At 38.4% G+C, this 25,114-nt stretch overlaps 2 protein-coding genes across 5 annotated transcripts in view; both read right to left on the bottom strand.

The window, feature by feature from the left end:
• Nucleotides 1-4,947: 4,947 nt before the first annotated feature.
• Nucleotides 4,948-25,114, bottom strand: part of LOC126380793 (neurocalcin homolog) — a 67,417-nt gene continuing 47,250 nt past the window's right edge. The window contains exons 2-5 of the mRNA XM_050030398.1: nt 10,212-10,370; nt 9,525-9,643; nt 8,775-8,963; nt 4,948-7,935 (exon numbers count right to left, since the gene is read on the bottom strand). Coding sequence (XP_049886355.1) covers nt 7,741-7,935; nt 8,775-8,963; nt 9,525-9,643; nt 10,212-10,281 — 573 coding nt within the window. The 5' untranslated portion in view covers nt 10,282-10,370 and the 3' untranslated portion in view covers nt 4,948-7,740. The remainder of the gene's footprint in view (nt 7,936-8,774; nt 8,964-9,524; nt 9,644-10,211; nt 10,371-25,114) is intronic.
• The window catches only part of LOC126380794 (neuronal calcium sensor 2), a 61,323-nt gene continuing 46,800 nt past the window's right edge, over nt 10,592-25,114 (bottom strand). For 2 of the 4 annotated variants that reach the window (XM_050030400.1, XM_050030399.1), the window contains exons 2-5: nt 17,379-17,497; nt 16,640-16,783; nt 16,291-16,419; nt 10,592-15,254 (exon numbers count right to left, since the gene is read on the bottom strand). In XM_050030400.1, coding sequence (XP_049886357.1) covers nt 15,078-15,254; nt 16,291-16,419; nt 16,640-16,783; nt 17,379-17,489 — 561 coding nt within the window. In that variant the 5' untranslated portion in view covers nt 17,490-17,497 and the 3' untranslated portion in view covers nt 10,592-15,077. Of the gene's footprint in view, nt 15,255-16,290; nt 16,420-16,639; nt 16,784-17,378; nt 17,498-20,062; nt 20,159-25,114 lie in introns of those variants that run through there. The other 2 variants (XM_050030402.1, XM_050030401.1) reach the window with 2 other exon arrangements.

Here is a 25,114-nt window from a genome sequence, read left to right as displayed (position 1 = left end):
TAATCGTTACAACCCGCTGAGGAATGTAGGCAATCCCACCGGCCCGCTGTTGCCCCTTTATGCATTTTTCGTAGGTCGACTATATATTAGTTCCTAATACTAAAATCACCGCTTTTTTCACAAGATTACCCAAATATATGGTATCATTACATTACGTACTTAGGTGAGTCTACTTTAAAGTGGGTTTAAATTAAGTGTAAAAATGTTTATAAAACGATAAAATCTGTGATCTTTATGTCAATTTAAATATAACTAGCGACCCGCCCCGACTTCGCTCGGGTGCAATGCTGAGGAAAAAATGAAATTATTTACGACATCACATTAAAAACCTCAAAATAACAGTATTTATCCACTATTCAATACATATAAACCTTTCTCTTGAATAACTATATATTTAAAAAACCGCAACAAAATCCGTTGCGTAGTTTTAAAGATAGGGATATAGGGACAGAAAAAGTGACTTTGTTTTATACTATGTAGTGAAGTAAGTGGGTATGTTATTCGTTGTGATAAGGGTGATAGTGACATCGTAACGAAAACTGAGGGATGATTCAGAGCACGATTCCGAGATGATATCAAGTTGATGTTCCGTTGCAAAGGAATTGAAAATAATTAAAAAAACTAACAATTTCATGAATTTTCCGGCAGGGAATTCCACTTACAAACTCAAGTCTTATGGCCTGAATCATCCCCCTTAGTATTCGTTACGGTGTCACTAACACCCATACATACTCGTATGGCTACCTGTACGTACTTTCACAAGGTGTAAGTGATATCGTGACGAATACTAAGTGGGATGATTTAGCTCCTTATTCCGAGTTAATATCAAGTGGAATTGTCCATCGCAAATGTATAGAATTGAAAATAATTTTAATAAATACAAAAATAATCATCAATTTTGCGAATCGTCCCCCCAGCATTCGTTACGATGTGTTACGATGTACTGTACATGTACATATATCTTTCTACTGTTATTAGGAGAAAGTGTGATACAAGCCATGATGGTTAGTTGTAAAAGAATTAGGTAGTTTGATGAAGAAAGACCCCGTACACGCGGGTATTGATTAAATAAAACTTCAAATGAGAGAAGAAAGATTTAATAAGTAGGTAGATATAATAATTTTAATCTAAAACAGATTATCAGAACTAGAAGGTCAATTTTAAGTAAGTAACCGATTTTAGGAATCACAAATTAACTACACGGAACAATTAATTATCAAGACAAAATGCAGAATTTTAGTATAAAGTTTGAGCCGAACCACTAAATTTTAAATTTTAAAGAATCTCATGAGAGTAAATACATTTTAAAGGGCAGGGTGCTATAAGAATCAAAATCGAACAGTTTAATTGCAGAACATAATATTAGAATAGATGGACACCACCCACATCGGACGTGTGTACCGTGCCTCCGTGCTTTGGTAAGCACGCGGGTCATACCTATACAATACAGCAGTTTGATATGTAATACACAACAATAAGTATTGACGAATACACACATCAACATCACCGGAGACGGCTCTGGCTTATGATACTCATATCGTTAGTCGTACATAATCTTAGGACTACATTCACGTTTGGTCCTTGAAAGAGTTGTGCCGTTAGAATGAAGCGGCAACTTCAGACGCCAAATGGTTCGTATTCGCTTCTATGTGAATCTATCCTGAGTGGAAGTAGCCATAACGTACAAGAAATCTCGTAGTTACACCATTAGGGTTGAACATCTGGCAGGACGGTACCGCATTTGTGCCGCTGTGTAGCCATTTTCCATAGACTTTAGAATTAATTCCCGCTTTTTTTTCATGTTGGCGAGCGTTTCGTCTCCGCTGCGTGCGGTCGTCTTCCCGCGCCATTACTCGCTCTAGCAAATGCTTCTGGGAGACAGAAAATCATAGAAGCATAGTGCGATGCGGTGCGACCAGATGTTGTTCAACCCAAGTCCGAACTCTTTCGGATTGGACAGACTCGTAAGCCACTAGAAGGCTAGATATCGAAGTATTGAGATGGTTATAATGAACTGTGGTATAGTAATACACGTTCGTACGCTTGTTAGTTTTACAAAGGAATACTCCTGACACCTGGAGCCTGTTTCATAAAACTTGCAATTGTAAATTACGACAATTTGGTGTTCATTACGTAGCTAATTTGAAACTGCAAAATATTTGTGATCACACACTCCGCAATGTACATCGAATTGTCATTGTAATTTACAATTGTAAGTTTTGTAAAACAGGCCCCTGAGGGTCTATGGGGGCATTAGAAGCGAAGGCGAGCCACGTGCAGGGTCTTTACGTCGGTGCGGTACGGTGAGCCATTTAGTTCGTACGCTGTTCGCTCGCCAGCAATGCCGCGCTACTCCATAGCACCCTGGGTTCACAGATAACACTAAGGTAACACCATCACAAGACAAATGATATAAGCTAAACACATTAGGTTAGTCATTGATAGATACTTACAAACAGAAAGTAGGTACTAGTTTAGATTATAGAGCTTTATTATCTAACAATCCTTTATTCAATAGGACATGCACCATAGATTTTATCAAGTGAATATTATTAAATAGTCAAGATTTATAACTTAGGGAAGGCTTTAAGTAAAGCAGGTGGAAGAAGTGTAAAGTGACTAAGTGTAAGAGAAGTGAACAAGTTGAACATGACCAATACAATAGTAGTACAAACGCTAGGTACCTACCTACAATGCTCACATTCTCAGGTAGCGTCTCGTGGTATCTGAATACTATAAGCGGCAGATATTGATGTAAAAAGTTAAGCACCAAGATGTCCATATCAATAGACTACGCTACCTACGGTGCTACGTAATCGTCATAAACTTGTACTGGCATCATTAAATATAATTAATAGATTTCGTAGAAGGCAAAAATTACTTCGTATTCTAAGTAATATATTTATGGAAGACGGTCAAAAAAATTATTTTTGTAATCGTTGATATCAGTGACTATGACTAGGACACGGGGCGTACAGCGTTCAACTGAATCCTATCTACCGCATTGTTATTCTAATCGAAAGTTAATTATAATTAATTAAGTACTATCTAAGCGACGCTGTCGATGTTTTGTTACCATAGCATAAGATTAGGATTATTGCATTAGGTATTATTATAATAATTAGGTACTATTCATAAATTTGTTATAAGTAATTATTTCTTACTTGGAACAGGTACACTATAAAATTAAGCATAAGAATCAGCGGTGAATTAGGAATATAAGATTGCTTTTGTTTGCTAGGATTAAATCCTGGAAGTCCTCGTGCTTGGGGCGCGCGACGTTGCCGTTCCGTGCGGCGGGCGCAGTTTGCAGCGAGCGAGCGTGCAGCGGGCGCGCGCGTGCGCCGCGTGCACTCGCGCGTGCAGCCGCTGCCTCGTGTACACCGCTCCGCACGGCCTCCACTCTCAACATCAATCTCTATCCGTAAAATGCATTCTTTTCAAGTACCTTCAATATTACTAAGACTGAACACACCTAATAGCCACGATTTTATAACTTCATTGCATAAATCTGTTTTCGTATCCGAATACAATGATACCATAACGGCGTTTTCGCCCTACATCCGAATGTAGCGCGAAATCGCCACAAAGGTACAACTGAATACAGAACGTATATGCCACGCATTGGTGGACAAAAAAATAGATTCAAGTTTTGTTGCAGACGATTCGGGAAAATAACTAACGTCTACACAAATGAGTAGCTATTTGTTGTTATTTTTTATGATTGTGCATTCGCCTTTAAAAAGAAAAGAAAAGTAAATGATACATACCGATAACTCTCATTTTTCCCACAGGCACTAATACAATTTTATTTTAATAACAATAAGTTCCAGAACAAGTATACTGAGTTTTACATTTTATTTTCATCAACTATCATACAACCTCTGGGACAAGAAAGTTTTATCCATCCAAGGATTAATGCTATTTGCGGCAAATCTACAATAAGTCACGTCACAAAAAAAATGAAAGTTACCGATTGTAGACTGAATTATTCCAAAACGGCCAACAACAAAACAAGACGCGATTTTTTTGGTCCACCAGTACAGATGTAATTGTATGTATGTATTTTAAGAAACACGAAAGAAAACTAAATATATTAATCTCATTCAATAAATAGCCCACATCAATAGAATCTTAAAAACATCTAACAATTAATACATGATTAAAAATTACATATGAAAAATATTGGTCTCTTTTAAACTATTAATGGAATTTAGAAAGTTTTATTGCGGGTACCGAAGCTATGTACGGTTGCTATTATTTATAAGACAGATAACAATCACACTTAGGTTCGTAAATGTTGACGCCGTCGCGTATAACCACGTTACATAGGGCAGCGGATCGCCACACATTATTCATACTTCACAGTTTACGTCTGCCGGCTACCACACCCCGGGTACATGAGCAATATCATGTACACACTTTAGAACCCTGTCGCACTATCATATTTGACATTTAATGAGACTTACGGTTTAATTTGTCAAAAAAGTTAATGTGACAGTTTCAAAGTGTATACATATTAGTACTCGTGGCCGGACTCCCGCGTAACGAGCAAGTGCGAAGGAGGCACAAACCGCGCGCTCTTTCCCCTACTCCTTAGTGGCTTACGACTATTTAAGATTAAAGTATGATTCAGAGGGGGTGAAGTCAGTGCTTGATATAAAATTGGTGCGGGGCTTTACCGTTCTATAACTGGTATTATTCTTTACTGCTGCTGCGTTCACTCAATATAAATAAATTCTATACTTTATTCTACCAACTAAAAAGAATAAATAATTGTGAATAATGTGTGACTAACTCAGTAATACTAAAGCTTGTACTTATAAATTAACAATACTCAATTCCAATACGTCATTAATTGTGCGGAACCAAATTATATTTATGTATTGTGCATAATATTATGTATTTGTGATAATTAAAAGTGAGAAATGCAAAATAAAATATCAATAAAATAAGTCAAAATTATAATAAAATGAGATATACATTCATAAAACATCAATATAAAGCAATGTAAATAAATTTAAAGTCACCAGAAAAAGGTATGAGTGTTACAAACGAAATTAAAAAATATAAACAAGCTAAGTGAAATACAATGAATTGCATATTACGAGGTTTGTTAGCAAATGGAAACCTGTTGGTGCCTGGCTGCCGACTACCGGACAGCAGGCGGAGAAACAGTACCATAGGCGTAGCTGGGCGGGTTGCACAAGTAGTCTTCGCCCACCGCGGAAACTTCTTTGCCCGCACTAATCTAGAGTATTAAGGAATTATTTTCTCTTTCATCTGTGGCTATTTCAGCTGGATGGCTACCCTCAAGACTCGATCCCTAGCTACGCCAATGCGCAGCCCGCGACTTAAACGTCCGTATCTGGTTGCAACCCCGTTTTACACAATTATCTTGCATAAAGCCAACCTATGTACAAAAAATAAAGTTACATTGTAAATGTTAAGTCTAAAATCACACTATTCATATTGTGATGGGAAACACAGATCTAATTACATTGTAAAATTCACAATACAATAAGGTATTATTGAAGTTATCCAATATGAGACCCGATTGCGTCTTCAAGGGAAGGCATTAAACCCAAGTTAACATTTCACATATCGATCGTTCGAAAACTCGTCTAAATATCTTATCCGGTGAATATATGAGTCAATCGATAACTACCAAACAATGTATGAACACCGCGTAAAACAACTAAGTCATTATTAGTTCAGTCAAAGAGTAACTAAAGTAGCGAGAGGCTCGTCGCTGCGCGGATGCCACGCGGGTGGAGCCGACGGCAGGTACAATTTCAGTATCATTACAAATATTAATATTGTCTCTTATCTAAATATACAATTCCTTTATACTCATTCGACATTCCGATGACATGGTTGGCGCTGTGTGGAGATGCGAGCCGCGGCGGCGGCGGCGCGGGTGTCCGCCCGCCCACCGCCGCCGTGCATACTGCAAGTGGTCCGCGCACGGCTAACCCAACGCTGATCTCTGATTTAAATCATACTTTGTACATCGCAGACTTCAAGATCATCAACTTCCGACTACTATCAAGAGTTTTACCTAACTACATGAAAAATCTTTACAGATCATTTTATAACAAAATAATCCAATAATAATACTTAGGCTGACTCAAGACTATAATTAAGTTATATTTTTTAATTTTCATATATTTTTTAAACTAAATCTTAATTATATCAGCTAAGCGAAACGATCAGCATAAATATATAATTAATTATAAATAAATAAATTAATAATAATTGTATATTATCATATTTGTCTGTATCGTTTGTTGCGTACATTGTCTTAATGTTGTGCAATTAATTGCCGTCTTTTCAGTGCTAGCGTTTGCTTTCCTGGTTTAGACTGTAGGACAGTTCTTGAAGTTCTTTAAACAGTTTCTTCGTGAGTATGTTCATCATAGATTGCCCGTTAGTATACTAACTACAAATGAAGGTTGAACAACCATTTAATCTCAGAGTTGAGTTTTTAGTTTGAAATAGTAGCTATGAGGCTATGAGTATAAATGCAGGTGAGAGAGGGCGCTGGTATAGAAGCTAGCAGTGGAAAGACAGAGCGAGGTGCCCCGGCATGTGCTGCCCTCTGTGGTCGGCACGGCGCACTAGGGCCGACGTCCCAGTCGAGAACAGTCACACGACGGTGGCGCCATCTGTGTGAGCGGCCCGCTGCCTGCTCCCGGTTCAACAAGTACAACAGTGTCGCTTCAACTGATGCAACAACTTCGTACGTACTTGCCTCCAGATACTAGATGGCGGACCAATCAGGCCCGAAAAGTTTACAATCCGATTGCAGCAGATGAAAAGTACACGAAAGTACAGAAATATCATGAGATTTGTTTCCTGCAAGTAATTCAATTATTCTATTAAACTGTCATAAATAGCCATGTGAAAGTTAACAATTTAAGATTACAATGTCACTTTTTGTAATGGCTATCTGTGAGTATATTTATTACTGAGAAAATTACGTAGTCGGTGTTAGTAACTTACTAAAACACATGAAATTTGGGGAAAAAATACATCAAAGTAGAGCATCTCGGAAATATAGAATTGATAAGATTCGCACACCGATACCGTGCCGAGATACCCTGCGGTGACTAGACTACACCATAGCACGGTAGCAGTTATAGACACCATTACCAACTGACATTAAGTTTAGGAGAAAAATACTTGTAGAACATTACAATACACACATGATAAATATTGGTGAAACATCAACAAATTTAATTTGGTGACTTGAAATATAGGAGAAACGTTAAGTGCGCAGGTGGAAACCTGCTTAATAATGTGAAACTGTCGATCCAAAGAACTCTTAGTTTGGAAAATCTTTAACCTAACAGTATCATTGGGAGAAACGCTATACACTATTACAGTAACACAATATTTGTCCTGCTGTTTGGTTATTTATAAATTGACATACATTACCATTTGTATAGATAAAATGAGTTTAAATAACGTTCATACATTATAATAATTATTGCGGAATATTTTAACTATAATAGTAGCACGAATACGGAGCACACAAACCGACTGTCCATAATCAGTTCCGAAGGTAAACAACCAAGCAACAAGACAATAAGTTAAAAAGATCCTTTTACGCGCTACAACTGTCGACGCGGCGCACTAGCTCTTACAAGCGTGGTAAGATAGGTGATATTTTACAATAGTTCATGTTATAATTGTGTGGGTACACCGAACGGGTCGGCGGGGTTAGTATTGGAGGTATCACTGAGACTGCGGGTCGCACTGGAGCAGCCGCACGATGGAGGGGTCGCTCTTGGCGCCCTCGATGAACTCCTCGAGCGACAGCTTGCCATCCTTGTTGCGGTCCATCTGCCGGAATATTTTGTCGGTGCGCTTCTCCGGCGTGGACTCGTCCTCCGGCATCTTCATCACGGACCCCACCATCTTGTATATAGCCTGCAACGTCCGCCGTCAGTAAGCATTCTTCATCTTACGGGTGAATTTGTACTTCAGCAATTTCAACGACAAAGCACTAGTGTGCATAAGAATACGTTTACATGGATCGAATCGTATTGGTCTATGTGGCTTTTATTTGTAACCCACGCTTTAAACATGCAAAAAATGCGCCATCGAAATAACATATACAGGCACATTCAAATTTAAATATTTTACCTTCATTATTAAAATATTTATAGACAGGTATAACTAGCATGTTTCTAAATTATACGCTAGCAGAATATAAAAAATAAGATTGTTACCCTTTCAGTACATTGTATCGCAAAAATGTTTATAAAGAAAAACGTACGCAATTTTTTTTTAATAAACTGTGTGGTAATACCCTGATAAGGGTGGGGTCCAACCAAGGCGGAGAAAAGAGGAGTGGACCGGCGATGAGCACGAATGAAATAAAGAATAATAAAGTGTCTTATCTCCCGGTTTTTGCGATTTTCACTACTTAAAATAGGTTTGCATTTGACTATAATCTCGCCTGATGGTCAGAGAAGATGTGATACAGGCTTACCAGTGCGCACACTAGGGTACTATGATGGGCACACATGCATAGTACAACTGCTGAGACCTCTCTTCCCTAGCAGCTTCTACATACATCATGCCAGAACACGGGTGTCAAGGCTGTGTCGTCTGGAAGGTAACCAGCCACCACTAAATACACTACCACCGGTAAATGTGTCCCTCGATTAGCACCACACAAGGGTCTCGAGGGTAAACCTACGAATCTCCGCTCGTCTTCTCTCCTCTCCGCCTGGGTTTTTAACCCACAAACAGCGCGTACTTACAGTGACAATTTCGAGCATCTCCTGCCTCGAGATGTAGCCATTGCCGTCGAGGTCATACATGGAGAACGCCCACTTGAGCTTCTGCTCGAGCTTGCCGCGCGAGGTCACGCTCAGGGCGCACAAGAACTCCCGGAAGTCGATAGTGCCGTCGCCGTTCGCGTCGAACGTTCGAAACACGTGCTCTGCGAACTGACAAACACATCCACGTTTCAATAAAAACATAAACATTGTCGATGACCGATCACACCAACGACCAGGGTTATTATTGAACCGCTAGAGGAGGCACCTCATACGGTCCGTGTAACGACTACGTATTTAGCTACTTAAATAGTAACTGAAACCAACGGGTTTTCATGCTTTCTGTAGCATTATTTTTACTTTCAAACGATGACGTTATTCAGTTTGCAATGCACAAACGGATAATCCCACAAAGTGATCTGTGACTTGTAACTAGGACCTCTGGATCGTGAGTCGAACAGTCTAACTACTAGAACATAGACATAAACAGCGTATACACGTCCCACTGCTACACACACGCCCGGCAATAAACCGAAAGGAATATCGATCTTTAGGCTAGTAGCCAACCATTTGCCAGATTTTTTCGAGATAGGTATAGCGTACATTTACACTGTGTTATTTTATTATTCAAGACTAGGTGCCCCGACAGACGTCATTCTGACCACCCCGAACATTTCAATATTCCGGATAAAATCTGTCTCAAATCGTAGCGAATAACAGAACATGACTTACTTTACTTGCATCCCCATACGGGAAGAAATTTCCGTATATTTTCTTAAATTCTTCTACGGACAAATGGCCACTGGGGCAATCTTTTAAAAAACCTTTGTACCATTCTTGTATCTCAGCGTCTGAAACGAGAAAAACACAAAAATTATACATTGAACATAAGGCGAAAACATCCGTTAAAAGCGCATAGTATTTTCTAATTTATAATTACAGCAAAACAATATTTTATCTGTGACATACTCATAAGTTAAAAAAAGTGTAGTAAGTTTAGTAATTGTTGTATTATTGCCCCTCGGCAATAATCTAATACAAAAAAATTATATTAATAATTATTATTATTGAGTGCAAAGAATACTATATAATATATGTTCATCAATTATTAGATTGATGAACATATCAATTATTTTCATCAATTATTAATATTTTATTGTTTTCTTGTTTTGATTGAATTTAGATTATTTGATTCTTCTTCTTATCATGTGGGTTGATGAGGTTGGTATTCTATCTCACAAAAGTAGAATACTAACTATTAGATTTATGATGAGCCGCCAAAGGCCCCTGACAGGGCTCATGTAACGACTACTCACATCAGAAAAAAAATAATGGATTTGATAAAAAGTTAAATACAAGCACTGTACTACAGTAAACCGTCACTCTACTATGGTGTTCTACGTATTAAAGCATGCTCACCTGAAAACTCTGTGTTTTGCTTGAGATCCTCTAACACTTCTGGTTTTAGTTTGCTGTTTTGTTTCCCCATGTTTAACTTCTTCTATTGTGTACAGGACGTTAAAATTATATAAAGTTTGTTGCACAACCAGCACTTTTTAGTTAGTAAAATCTTGTGCCCTAGAACATAAAGCAAAGTTGTTATCTTTATATGCTAAAAGAAAATCACTAAAATGCATGATACGTAACTTGCTAATACTTGTACGAATGCGTCCTCGGTATTGACCATGTTTCGTTGGCGACCACGTTACCAACAAAGATGAAGGCAAAATAAAATGACTAAGTAATGAAAATAAAGCCGGTATCGCTACATAATGAAAATAACGAGACAAATTATGAACTATTTTGTTTTGTAATTTGTATATTATACATGAATAGGCAAAATGTGAACCATTAAAAATATGGTATTCTTAGAATTACAACAGAGACGATACGGGGACATCGTGATTACTCCATCTAGTACATGTGCCTATCTGTTATCCTAAGAATGACTTGGAGAACTACCGCGATTTCTGTAAACAATGAATACCTATAATATATATGCACTTTTACAAAAACTTTACTCAGACTTGGAGATTCTTGAAGTATACAGCAATGAGTACAGTTTAGTCGAGACGTAATCATTATATTCGACAGAGACCCCCCAACGTAATTCCTTCACAACAAAGCCGAAAGCTTAATTACTAAACAATAACATTTTTGTTAAATATAACACAAACATGACAAAATAATTTAGTGAAAACAAACAATGGTGTAAATCCGAGGGATCTACTACATCAACATACTATGACATTGCGCGTTTATTGCTGTTACTACTGATAATACAATAAATTATTACTCGTACGAGAGTGGATAAAGAGTGGATTAAGTGTCGATTGACTCGTGCCTATTCTTATATAATGCAAGAGATATTAAAATTCATATTAAACATCGGAAACTAATTATATTACCGTTCTTAGCAAACAAACAATATTTAGCACATTCAGATTTATCAAAGACAAAATTGCTAGTTCGTTACATCCACATATCTGATAATATTTTAGGCTCAATGCAGATATTAAAATTACTGAATTAAAAATACTACCACATGATTTTATCATACATTTTACGGAACTTATAATTTAACATTTATTCCGATAATTTCGAATGTAATCACAAGTAATATGCGTAATATCAGACATAGTCATGAAATATTGAAATCTTTTGAAAGTGACGAATGTTAGAGCAATTGCAAGATTGTAAAATAACCATGCTACGACACCTCGACGTCCGCCCGCACCGCGGAGCGACGCCTGTATTAGTGCAGCGTGCAGCCAGCATGCTGCATATATGCACGGCGCGGTAATGGATCTCTCGAGCGGCCGCCGCATTCACAATTATATCACAAATTACATGTCATGTTCTATTACAATACCTGTTACAACATTATCATAACACGTTGTTCCGACAAAAGAAACTGCGTATCACATAGGCAGAAGATATTACATACATGGCACATCTATGACACGATCGTTAAGCTTATTTATGGCAAAATCTTAAACATCCATATTGATACTACAGAGCCAAGAATTCGTAATATTATTATATTGCTTTATTTATGTGCTGAAAACGTGCATTATAGACAGCTTCCAAGGAGACAAGTATCTCTACGACTCGAGATAGATTTATAATGGACAAATGTAAACATGCAATCAGCTACACTATGCGACCACTAGAGGTCCTTACTGAGAGTTGAGACGAGCGATTACACTAGGCCCGGGTCGCGTACCACGCAAACAACCGTAAAACAACAAAATAATTGACCAAAATATTAAATTTTATTTCTCAATTTATGAGATATGTATTATTCGCATTCGTTAAAATTGTTTTAGCGTCTAAATGACTAACGTGCGTTATGTGATCGATTTTCTAACGATTTTTGGTGAATTGTATACCGACGCCCGCCGTGAAAATTATGTAATGTTTTAATTCCAATTGTGATATGTTCCACAACACCCTGTCTGCGAGAGCAACCTTGAGGTATAGTTGAGTATTATTGATCCCTCTTCCCTACTCGTATAAAATCAGTCGTTACATCGTACAGTTTGAATCAGAAACCTCCGACACTTCTCTATCAATCCAACACCATCGACATTTTAAGTTTTCTTTTTATGATTTAATTTTAAGTTTATTTTAATAAATTCGCAAATAAAAACGCGTTGCTTTCGATTGCATGACAATAAAATAATAACGCGAAACAACAGCCAAGTGCCTAACACAAACGATACTAGAGAAATATACAAACACAGAAACGTATAACCACTCTAAGGAGCCACCTATGTAGTTTTACAGCAGTAGTTTTCTTCGTCCATATGATGGTAGCATGTTTAAATATTGTCTTTTAGCTTTGGACAATTATCATGTAGTTATTCTTCTTTAACTTAAAAGCCACGCTCTTGTCGGTGTATTATTTTCCACTTTGTTATAAGTCGTTCATTTTCCGTCCTTTCAGACCAGCAATGACGGACAAGACAATCACACACAACCTACGTTCCTCGGTTGTGACGATACACGACAGCCACTAGCAGGAAACGTGCAGGCTCGCCATTATACTATCAAATATCCGTTTTCATTCACGCAAGCAAAACTACATAGGCAACCGTCTCACAACACAACTAAACATTTAATAAATAATATAAATTAGTACCTAAGTACTCAACGATACAACGATTAGTAAGTATTAAATACTGAATTCAAATCATATGGAATGTAAAATTGAATTACAGTAACCTGTAGTTTCCAGTGCACAAAAAACTAAGTACTAAATAGCCGTTTCAAAATTTTGTAAAATATGAGGTACATAATAAGATTACACATTTTGTGCTATCGATCTCTGATTGTGCGTATACCCTGCAACGGTTACATCACTGTATAACAAGCACTGATAACCATAACAAATACTAACTAAACATTGCTTACGTTAAATTCAAATAGACAAAGCAAAGCTCCGCGACCCCTTACAAATGTAGTTTATGCGGCCATACAAAACGTATACCAGAAATTAAAGAAACAGCAACTTTTACGGAAAGATTCTCTAAAAGCTAAGAAATTTATATCCTAAACGACGATACAGGACTAGGGCACACTACTTGATCCTTATAATGATATTAAATTGGTGCTTAAAACTTTTTGGCATAACCCGTGGTTTACTACGAAATTAGGCTCGAACCACCTCGTGACTGCTGAAGACGACGTAAACAAACCGGTAAAACAATAAAGATGATCAATAAACTATTTACACAGAGAACTAGAAGGCACAGTAGTGGGAAACGATGTGAAATAGAACGATAGTTAAACGTAACATAGCTGTCGTAGTATCGACTGAGAATTGCCTATTAACATAGACACGAAAGCTCAGAATGGCCCGGGAACAACGACATCAGCAAGAGCAGCTCGACAGGAGACAGTTTTGAACTGAGCTCCTCAAACGTGAAGATCCCTGTCTATCAATAAGAAATTTCAATATTATGAAATGAACAACACCGATATCGATATTAAAATGTAAGTTATTCACTTTAGTTAGAGTCACATAATTCGACTTAAGTAGGCAGAATAAATCAGATTGCGAGTGCGTCGCTGTGGTCGCGCAGTCCAGTGTGGTCGCGTCGGGTGACGCGGCCGTGACGTGTAAGCGCGTGGTCGACTGCAACAATCTGATCGATCCTGCTGACGCATCACTACGCTAATTGTTGCCTTAATAGTTAAAATATTAAGATTGACATTAGTTTATACTGTGCAGTAGTGTAGTCAACCGGATAGGACAAGGTTTGGGTACAGACAGGCCGATAACGTCAAGGGACAAATCATACGACTTCTAAAGTGAACGGTACGGATTCGGTACAGTACTTACTTAATTACGAAGTGGACAATCCGACAGCGACAGAGATTTAATTTTTTTGACATATATAATCATCGTACTTAAACATTTATTAATAGGAATGGACATTTTTATCATTACTTCAGAATTTATTGATGCTAGTTTGTTACATCAATATTAGCTTAAAATTACAATTTAATATTTTGTACAAATCGACAAAACCCTTTAGGTGAAGTTGGGTTAAGTAAGCGCAGCCGATGTAAGTGGTGCGCGTCAATACAAGTAGCCGCGGCGGTGGGCACGTCGCACGGCAAACCAAAGGTTGGGACTTGTTGAAGCTGTTGGTGGGTGAGTGTGGAGTGTAGCGGCGAGCGAGCGGCGTGTAGGGGGCGTGGGCCGCCCGCCACACCGCCGCATCTGCCCACACGCCAAACACTACAGATGCCATGTCTACACGACAGCAACACAACACAACCTTACCTCCTAATCGACTTTAAAGGTACTGATTTTTTAAAATGCCACTTATTCAAAAGACAAGTACCTAACCTTATTCGATACAAACTTTAAAAACCTTTCCATGGCAGAATATAAAAATCTCAAATATCCCCAAATCTCGATCAGATAAAGTAGTCAGAAACCATTTTCTCAATAGTATTTTTTTTTTTTATAAAATCTCCATTAAAAATTAGCTCGTAATCCCTGAAATATATTTACAAACACCGTTTCCATGCGTACGGTTACCGAAAACCAGACGAGACACTTGAATCGAATCGATTGTGAATTCGTCGAGCGCGTGAAAATGTGTTTTAAAATAGAGAGAATAAAGAACAAGTTTGAACTCGTCTCGAAAGGTTCGCGAGTTTCGACTTGAAGTACTGTCGTGTGGACAAGACGACGCCGTCGGGTTATCGTGAGGTACTGTGAGGGGTGGGAGTGAGACCGGTCGTGGGCTGTGAATGTTGCGGCGGCGCTTAGGGCGCGAGCATCTTGGACAGCTCCTCGTCCTGCAGGCATCCCTTGAGGAACTCGTCCTGCGTCAGCTGTCCGTCGTTGTTCTCGTCCATCTTGGCGAAGATGTTCTTGGCGCGCTCCTCCGCCGAGTCCGCCGGCCGGTTACTCGAGCACGCGCCCAGCATGTCATAGATCGCCTGCAACACACGAGTACATCTCTATTTATTTAAAACTACAGGCAAACAACGAAATGATCCTATAGATAGATAGATAAAATCTTTATTTGTTTAAGAGGTTTGATTTAAGAATTATTTTACATATTGAGGTGCGGAGTTCAAAAAACAAGCGAATATTTATCGTCAAAGAAGAATGGGCGGGCATGCGCGTGTGAAAGTTAATAATCTTAAGAATTCATAGAACTTTCACACTAAAGTTGGTGTTTTGAAGCTGACATACTTTTAACGTCCACCTGCTATAAAGATACCAGAGTTCAATAGGTAACAGAAGACATTATTGTGTTAGCACAAAGTCAACAAAACACTACTAGCTGCGGGTATATTTTATAGAAAGGAGTTTATACTTTAGACGGACAAATGTAACAAAATAACGCAGGATTTCTTTCAAAAGCACAATGAATTTCACACACTACTTATTGAGATGTGTTTGAGATATTCAGTGATGTACAAACCTATTTATTTTCTCTTTTATGTATCAAGATTTATTCCGAAAGTTTTGAAAAGACATGCTAATTCATAGCTCTATATGTAAACTGTACAAAATTTATTGAGAAGATGAAGATCACTGGGCACTAACACAACCAGAGAGGTTCTGAAGAATCCAAAAACGAAAGTGGGTGAACAATGCAGCGGCGCCCACGACCGGCATTGCACAACTTTGTTGATCAGATTCAATCAACAAGCGCCTTTAGGCTACCGGCGCTTATTATAACGATGTAACATTTTTCGGTAGGTATCCGAGGCGGCAGATACATTCATAACGCGGCCAGTGTCAACACAGTTACGTAAAATTGATCACGTAGGTGTCCACACTGCATCGTTAACTTCATTAAACACTTCATCTAACTACATTTCCGGCCGACTGTGAACACAACCCATGCCTAAAAATAGGCCATTCACGGTAATTCCAAGATTACGGTAACAATATGAGGGAAAACGACTCTAGCGTGTAGTGTTACTGCCCGGTACTCTCGCAATCGCGGCGAGATATAATTACCTGCACTATTTTGGTCATCTCCTGGATGTCTATCACCCCGTTCCCGTCCACGTCATACATGCGGAAGGCCCACTTGAGCTTCTCCTCAGGAGTACCGCTGGACGTCACGTGGATAGCCTGCAGGAACTCCTGCAACAACACCAGCTCTTGTACGACGCACCGGACGGCTCGCCAGAGACGTCGCATTCACATCGCGCAGTACAAACATTCATTCAACTTTACTCTCGCCAGCCAGCAAAGGAATATTAAATCACAAAGTTCGCTTTGGCAAATTTTTATAAAATATACATTGGCGCTAATTGGCACTTTCGCTTCAAGCATATCATTAGACTCCTATAGTTAATGTTACCTTAAAGTCTATGTAGCCGTTCTTGTCCATGTCGAATGTGCGAAACACATGGTCGCAGAATTCGACGGCATTGCCAGAGGGGAAAAACATCTTGTACATGTCGACGAATTTCGCAGGCGTTAGTCTTCCGTTGGGGCAGTCTTGCTGAAAACAAAAGTAGCAAGCGCATGACTCACCAGCACTGATCAATCAATACAGACGCAATCCCTCCGGCTACGTTGCCATGGAATAGGCAAGCTGTTAAAGATTTAGGAGTCGTATAATATTTTATGTGAAGCAAAACAACGAAATTAAAACGTTTATGAACTGTGTCTCGTAATATGAAGATATCACATCTTAAAAAAACATTGTTGGAAAAGAGCTGGGTAACTTAGAAAGTATACCCGTTAGTACTCATAATTCTTAAAGTATCACTGCCATCAGTAAGTATGTATTCCACTATTCCCCGTCAAGAATAAAGCTCACAATAGTCTTTCTTTGTTTTCAAATATACGTTCACATTAACCTCAGAACTTTAAAAGAATCATTATTTATTTGTAAGTATTTGTATCTGTGAACGTACTGATCTATTTCGATATTATTGATCGGTATCTTTAGGTATGTGTTTTTTAAAGTTTCTTTAACGAACGGTTTGAGTTTTTGTATCAATATACGTAATTGGATTGGATGTCGAATTAGTTGAGCCTTTTCTGATTAGTTATTGTACCTAAGTAATACAAATGTAACAAGTATTAATTACCTTGAATCCTTTGTACCATTCCTTGATAGTCGTTTCGTCGTAAGATGTGTTATTTTTGAGGAATTCCATGTCCTCTTTGGTGAGTTTGTCCTTACTGACGAAGCAGCCCATTTTGGTCTCTGCAACAAACGAGTAGGTATTTTTAGATTACCTGTTAGGTTTTCACATTTCATTACAAAATTTTAGAGTTACAGTATAGATATATGGTAAACCCTGAATAAATGTTATTACGTTGTTAGTAAATCGGTAGCATTGAGTCTGCAATGAAATTATCGATAAATTAATTGAAATAAGTGGTCTGCGGCTTCTGAGAGTGGATAAACAATATATTTAACGCGACGTCGCAGCGTAGGTCTTAGGGCGTGTAAATGTCACGGTCGCGGCGTCGATAAAGATAAAGCGTGGTGCGCACCCTTCCTCCCGAGAGGCCGCGGCCCGGCCGTGGCTCCGCGCCTCGGGAATATTGACATGGCAGAAGAACAACCACGGGAATAACGGAACTCATTCCGGCAAACTCTAAAATAATATTAATACCTGTCATTTTCTAATCCGCCGGGAAAAAACGGGACGGAGATTTAGCTGAGAATCAGCTAGGTTACTATATAACCACCATGACACGAGGTCGGTTTATTTCACTCGGGTTTTACCTATATGAATGTAAAATTTTAAAGGGGTTCTTTTTGGATTCAGTTTAAAAACGATTTTCGCTCTATTTATTTATAGACTGACGATTCCCCACACCGTTACAAACCGTTCCCCGAATGTATAATCTTATTAATTATCATTTACCGCTGCCGCACAGCTAATCGGGGTTAATTAAATACAACGAAATCAAACGTTCAGTCAGCGCTAATTAACATTTATTGCATGACGTCAGACGCAATGTGGAAGCTAATAAAAGATTTGCATGAAATTTACACGTAATAATTTCAATTGAGCCTTGACTGCGGGTATGATAATTCAAACGTTGAAAATTAAATAATTCCAAGGAATTTTATGGTAGCTCCTCTAAGTGTTCGCGGGAGCTCGGTTGAGGTTGGGTTGGTGTTTACTACCACCTTCTGAAGCATATTATGGAAACTCAATAATTAGATTATCGTTTCGTCCCACGATAACTAAATTAAATAAATTAACATGAAACCCTGAGAACCTTCGGTGATTTCATTAAATTTCTAACAAATCAAAAGGTTCGACACCGATGAACACGGCATCGTGAATTTCCCAGAGCTAGCTTTCACAATGTATTGAAAGGAAATTCGGTAAATTAAAGCCGGGGCTAACGATGCGCCTTCACTAATAATGCAAAATCATGGAGGAAATTCATCATATCCCTTGTTTAGACATCGACAGCTGGCTGGCAGTGTGACTAGTCGGGAAAATTGACCCATAAAATGTGTGCTAACACTGCTGCGAACCTCTAATGAGGATAAAAAGTAGAAGCTCAAATGTATACGGCAGCACTGTTCAGTTCTCCATACTATCCAGCTAACATTCGGTGAAATTGCTTTAAAATGTGGACCAACGTGGAGTGTATCCCGTCTGAAGAGTTACGAAAAAGAAAATCAGTCAGTTGGAAAAAGGCAGTTTTGATTGAAAATAAGTTTTCCAAGTTTTCTTCCTTCCGATCTTTAGGGAATAAATAGAACGCTATGATTTTCAGTAAAACGCTGCGCAAACAGTTATAGTAATAAAATATAACCAAAATAATATGTTTGTTTACTCAAATAGTATAAGGAACTGTCAAAATTGAACACTCGACAGTAGCGATACCTGATTTTTATCCTCATTACCACTCTTGACAAATAGAACGCTACACTTTACAAATAGCTTTTATACCGTCAAATTTTTAAAAAGATAAAGTGACTGATACTCGACGCCATACATTCATGATGTGTACTTATTTATTCGTAGTCTGTACTGTAGGTATTGCGTGCCACAACTCAATGTAATAACATGAAGGTAAATAGTGATAATTACAATTGTAACATGGAAAGTCGCAAACTGCTAGTAAATTTTAACCGTATCGCATTAAAATAGCCGTAAAATCAAACCACAATTCTTGTAGAGTGACAGGCATTCTAAATCAGATTGAAGGCTGAAACAAACATTACTAATCTATAGAACGATGCCGACTTTCTTATAGACATAAGCTCTAACCGGCCGATCGATTGAAACTTTCCACAATGTGAGGATAGATGCTTAGCTAAATATAATTTAATATCTCATACGTGAGCTGAGTAAAATGAAACATAATAATGTATTACTATATGCGGTCCATTTTAATATCACTAACGGAGGTAGAACCCTTTCAGACTTGATAAACAAACAAGCAGGTAAAATAACAGAACGCTGGCCCGCATGTAGAGTCGACGCCGCGCTTGTATTACGTCACAAAAAGCGATATGTGAATGGTTATTTTGAGATGTTTCCGAACGCTATGAAAAAATAGCTTAAGTGATTTATGTGCATTAAACAGTAGCGGGCGATTCACCGAAATAGTTTTACTATAAACTCGAAGGTAAGGCGGTTTCAATGCCGGGTGGACGATGCGACGTGCCTCCGCATAGTGAACTTCATATTTGCATTGAGTGTTTTGACACGCGACTCGTTAAGGACAGCGTAACATTGTTCACCGCAGGCAATCGCTGATCAATAGGCGGTCCCAGGGTCCCAGTGCGCCATACCTTCTTCAACAACTGTCCTCTGTCGACAAACTTGCCTCCAAACTACCCAAGGAGATATATAACCTCACTCTTACCGCATAACAAAGACGACACTCTTGTAATCGGTAAATCAATAATGAAGGCGGCCCTCGGTTTTATAGATTGTCGTTTGCTTGAAATTAGCTCATATAAAATTAATGTGACAATTGTGATGACTACTTTGGCGCCGAGGCTGCACTTAGGTATGCAACTGGTAGGTATGTTAGCTACTTAGTTCTTTGTAGTTACCTAAATGTAAATTTGCCTTTATATATCTTCCCTATTGTTCATTACTACTTTATAATTCCTTTACCAGACTACGGCGGCGGTAAATTAATGTTGTATGATTTTAGCAGGGAGAGTTTTACATCGATAAAAGCGTGGCTCTTAAATTAATGATGGTGATGATTTTAGCAGTCCATACACTTGATTGGATGTATTGTATTAACGTGTGTTCCACTGTAGTGCATAAAGTACTGCAAGTATTCTGATGAATTACATGTCAATCGATTCGTTATTATAGTCAGTGATGTACAAAATGGCGTCCAATAGAGGACAAAACTAAAAAAAGTGCTTAAAAATTACCGTGTTGGGTAGCAAATGGTGGTAGCAATCACGGTAGACAAATCACAAAAATCACTTTGTGATCCTTAGTTTGGTTAGGACATTACAGGCTGATCACCTGATTGTCCAAAAGTAAGATGATCCGTGCTTCGGAAGGCACGTTAAGCCGTTGGTCCCGGTTATTACTTATGTAAGTACGTAGTCGTTACATGAGTCATGTCAGGGTCCATGGCGGCTCAGTAATAACCCTGACACCAGGGTTGATGTGTTTGGTAATCCACCTCACAACCCTCACGATGGAAGAAGACTAGCGCGTATAGTAAGCGCGATATTTTTTGTAGTAAAGGAAAATATTATTTTTAATATTTTTTTAGATTTACGAACAGACAACAAAGATAGGTATTCAATACATAAGTAATAATATTGCTGATGAGCAATAATACGATCCTATTTTTTTTTTATTATTCTTGGCATCAATACCTACACGATAACTGCAGCCTATTACGCTCTCTAATGATACTTTTGGTAATAGAGAAGGAAATTTCGTCTCAATAATAAATAAGGAATTTAATGGTAATGATTACAGGGCTCGACAGCCAGTAAAGTCAACTCTATTGTCTCCATGTTATGATCGAAGGTATATTACACTTCGCGATGGAGTAACGACGACCACATCGGAAAATTTGCAAATTGTTTTTCTTTATACAAGTGTACGGCATTGTGAATGAGATAGGATAATTTATTTTCTATGGTATCCGGTCTGTTACACGAAAAGTGAATAATAAATAAGGTTTTTTTCATATTATCCCGTTTTTCACAGAGACCGCGTACCTAACCTGAAGATTTGACAGGTCCGGTTTTTACAGAAGCGACTCCCTGTCTGACCATCCAATCGGCGAAGGGAAAACCATCCCAATACCATCACATACCTCCGAAAATGCATTTCTCGGGAATGTGGGTTTCCTCACGATGTTTTCCTTCATCGCTAAGCACGTGATAGTTATTTATGATCCAAACCTGCGACCTCAAAGTGAGAGGCAAGCGTTCTACCAGCTGGGCTATCACGGCTCTTAAAGGTTTAAATTTAATAAATAAAAAAAAATATGATTGAGTTCGAGAAGGGTGTAAGTATTAAGTATAGCAAAGTCGGTGGATATGAATCTCTACCGCTATTATTGCGTGGATAATGTCGCTCAAACATTACCCGCTCAGGTGACGAGACGCCTTGAGCCGAGAGTCACGTTCATCTCGGCACCCTCAGGTCTGTTGGGAAAAATGTTGTACCGGGTTATAATAGTCCTCAGCGCTCCCCATTACTCCGGTCAAGTAGAAAATACAATTCGACGTAAACGTGTTAAATAAGTGAAGTCAAAAGAAAAGTGATGTGGACGGACACAGACACGGGGTCACGTACTGACCGGCTTACGGCTATCCCTTCCCCGACCACGCTCGTACACCAGACGTTATTACCGCAATTAAGTGCCCATTAAAACATCCTCCACGGCTGCAATGCGACCATCTATCGCCGTTAAATATTAAATCATCCTCATAAACTTTGCTTAACCCTCGAAGTGAATTAAATAAATGCTTAGGCGAAACTTTGTACAAACTTGCACACGTGCGTGTCACACGGATATAGTAATGAAAGCAATATAAAGTCCAGTAACAAGTCCGTATACTTATGCCGCACAATTCGCTCATAAATTACATAAAAAAACACGCATAAGAAATTTCGTGTGACCTTAATGTTGTACCTAACCCACTAGAGAAGTGCCCATGGCAAGCGAGACCGACACGCGCCACGGCCGCTGGGGTTTACACTAATATTTGCTTTCATTCCAGTGCTTACTCTCCTGAAATCCAGCCCCGCACACTATCTATACCGTACACTGAGACTATGCGGAACAACACTATCACAATACATACAATTACCACCAAAAATTTACCCAATATAACAAACATTCAACATTTAACAAAGTCCAACTGTTGAGCAGGAGTATCCACGTCACGAGTCATTTAAAGTTTTAAACTTCAAAGGACATATGAAATACAACAGTCAAAATTTATATCGTTGCGCTGTTTTCGGTATAAAGTGGTATTTCCGTCGTTACATGAGTTGGCAGTTGTAAACTCTCTGCGCTCCAATCAGAACCGGCAACTGTCCTGCATTGAAAACTTTGCGGATTACGGACAACGTCACAAAAGAGATAAAATGAACAAAAGAGTTTCCCTGGCTGTTGGAATTAAATCTCCAGCCGATCTGAAGCATTGAATAGAAGGCTCACAGTAAAAACTCTAGTTAGCTCCCCTTTTTCGGAACTTAATGAAAGTTATGAATAAATTCCCGTCCGCACCTAATGTTTTCCGTCCTCATTTTTTCTTTTGTTCGGCATGTAGGGCAGCTTACCTAGAGTAAAATAAACAGAAAGAACGACGGTGCAGTAAATTATAATCGTCTTTGCTGAAAAAGGTAATGACAAAGAAAACTAGAAAAGATAAAAATCTCGCTTGATAAAATACAAGATTGCATTTGCAAGAATAACATTTTATATTTATTATGACGTTTGAAATTAGTAACGTCGCTCGTCCCGAGGCAACCCGGCTACGGAACGTTTTTGACTTGCAGTAATTTGTCGACTGCATTTGTTTAATATTACATTTCATCTTAAACGTTCATACTGTAGCATTCTCCTCGTTTTTCGGGATGTTATAGGTATATTATTTATGAATAGGCGATTGTGAAGCCTTGAGTGATTAAATTGCAAAGAGACGTGGTCATTGATGCATTTCGCCAACGTTCGAGATCACATTGCAAAGTGGACTGAGCATTATGCACGCGCGCTCATTTGGACACAACAGAACCGGCGAGTTATATTCACTATTGTAACAATAGATGTCAAACATGTCGAGGAGTCGGAAATGTAGGAGCTTTCATCGCGATATAATAGTATGGGCGGGCGTGTGTGAACAGCGACATCAGTGAAAAGAAAAAGGTAATTTTCTCTTTGAAGCCAGGCGTTTAACGCAGATACGTTATTATTCATAAAGGCGCAGAATACTGGATTAAAAGATTTCATTTTATCGCCAGCGGCATATTAATCTTCCTTATTGAGTACTTGAACCTTTTTTCCGCAAAATTTTATATAAGTATGTAGTATAATGTACCTATAGACAAAGACTGTTTTCTGAAGCTGGAAATATATATATATATATACATAATAAAACCATGACTTGCAGTTAGAATAATGTAATTTAAAGTGATTTATTACTGGCGTCAATTAAGAATCATTAATATAGATTGATAAATAAATAATGCAGCTTTAGATGTAGGTAAAAGATAATCTCATAATTAGGACTTAGATAAAGGAAATCAGCAAATATGAATGGTTATAACTTATTGAAAGAACAATTATTTTCTTGTTAGAATTATTAAGCTACTATGTTCCATCTCCTTTCAATATTGTGAAGCGTGACTAAGCTATTGCAATCGATGTAAAACAATAATCAAAACTTCTCAACAGAAAATTTAACACCTTGCAATAGTCTATATTTCATAAGGATTATGAAAAAAATATCAACATAAGTTCACGACTACATCCCAATTAGGGTAGTCAGAAGCACATTCATCGCAAGATGAACTAAGTTACCCACACCTCACCGAGCTTTCAGTTACACTAACGAAAAATGTTCAAAAGCATCTGCTCAATAGCTTAGACATTTTTTTATACTAGCCGGCACTTTCACACTGGAGCCGAAAATGGCGAACCCCCTTAATTTGTGAACTTTTTTTAGTTTTTAATAGTTGTTACTTTACAGTTTCATCTACAATTACATCAAGTTTGACGCTTATATGTGTATTACTTCTTCTATCGTGTGGGTTGTGCGCTGAAGTACCAACCTCATCAACCCTGGTGTCAGGGTTACTATTGAGCCGCCAAAGGCCCTTGACATGTATTACGTAACGACTATTTACTTACAGCAGTAAGTAGTAACCGGGACCAACGGCTGAACGTGCCTTCCGAAGCACGGATCATCTTACTTTCGAACAATCTGGTGATCAGCCAGTAATGCAGCAAACTAGGGACTACAAAGTTTTTTTTGTGATATGTCCCCACCGGGAATCGAACCGGGGACCTCCGGATCGAGAGTTCAACGCTCAACCACTGGACAACAGAGGTCGTTTGTATCACTATAATACTAATACAACAAGATGTTGGCAGTATTTCAAAGCCCGTATAACCTCAAAATAATATAACTTTAAAATTACTCGTGTAGTATCTTGATTTTTAGGATTTTTGGGTGTGGTTATCTCCCAGGAAGATAAGGAAAGTAGGCTGCTGTCAATATAATTTGGTAACACCTGCTCTAAATGCGGTCAAGAAAACAAAGACTGATATAGAATAAAAGATAAGATCAAAAACTATTGGCAAATCTAGGATTAAATTATGACCATCTTACCTTTAAAACTAT

This window comes from Pectinophora gossypiella, chromosome Z (assembly GCF_024362695.1).
Source record: "Pectinophora gossypiella chromosome Z, ilPecGoss1.1, whole genome shotgun sequence".
Taxonomy (NCBI): domain Eukaryota; kingdom Metazoa; phylum Arthropoda; class Insecta; order Lepidoptera; family Gelechiidae; genus Pectinophora; species Pectinophora gossypiella.
This window is presented reverse-complemented; position numbering and strand designations above follow the sequence as displayed.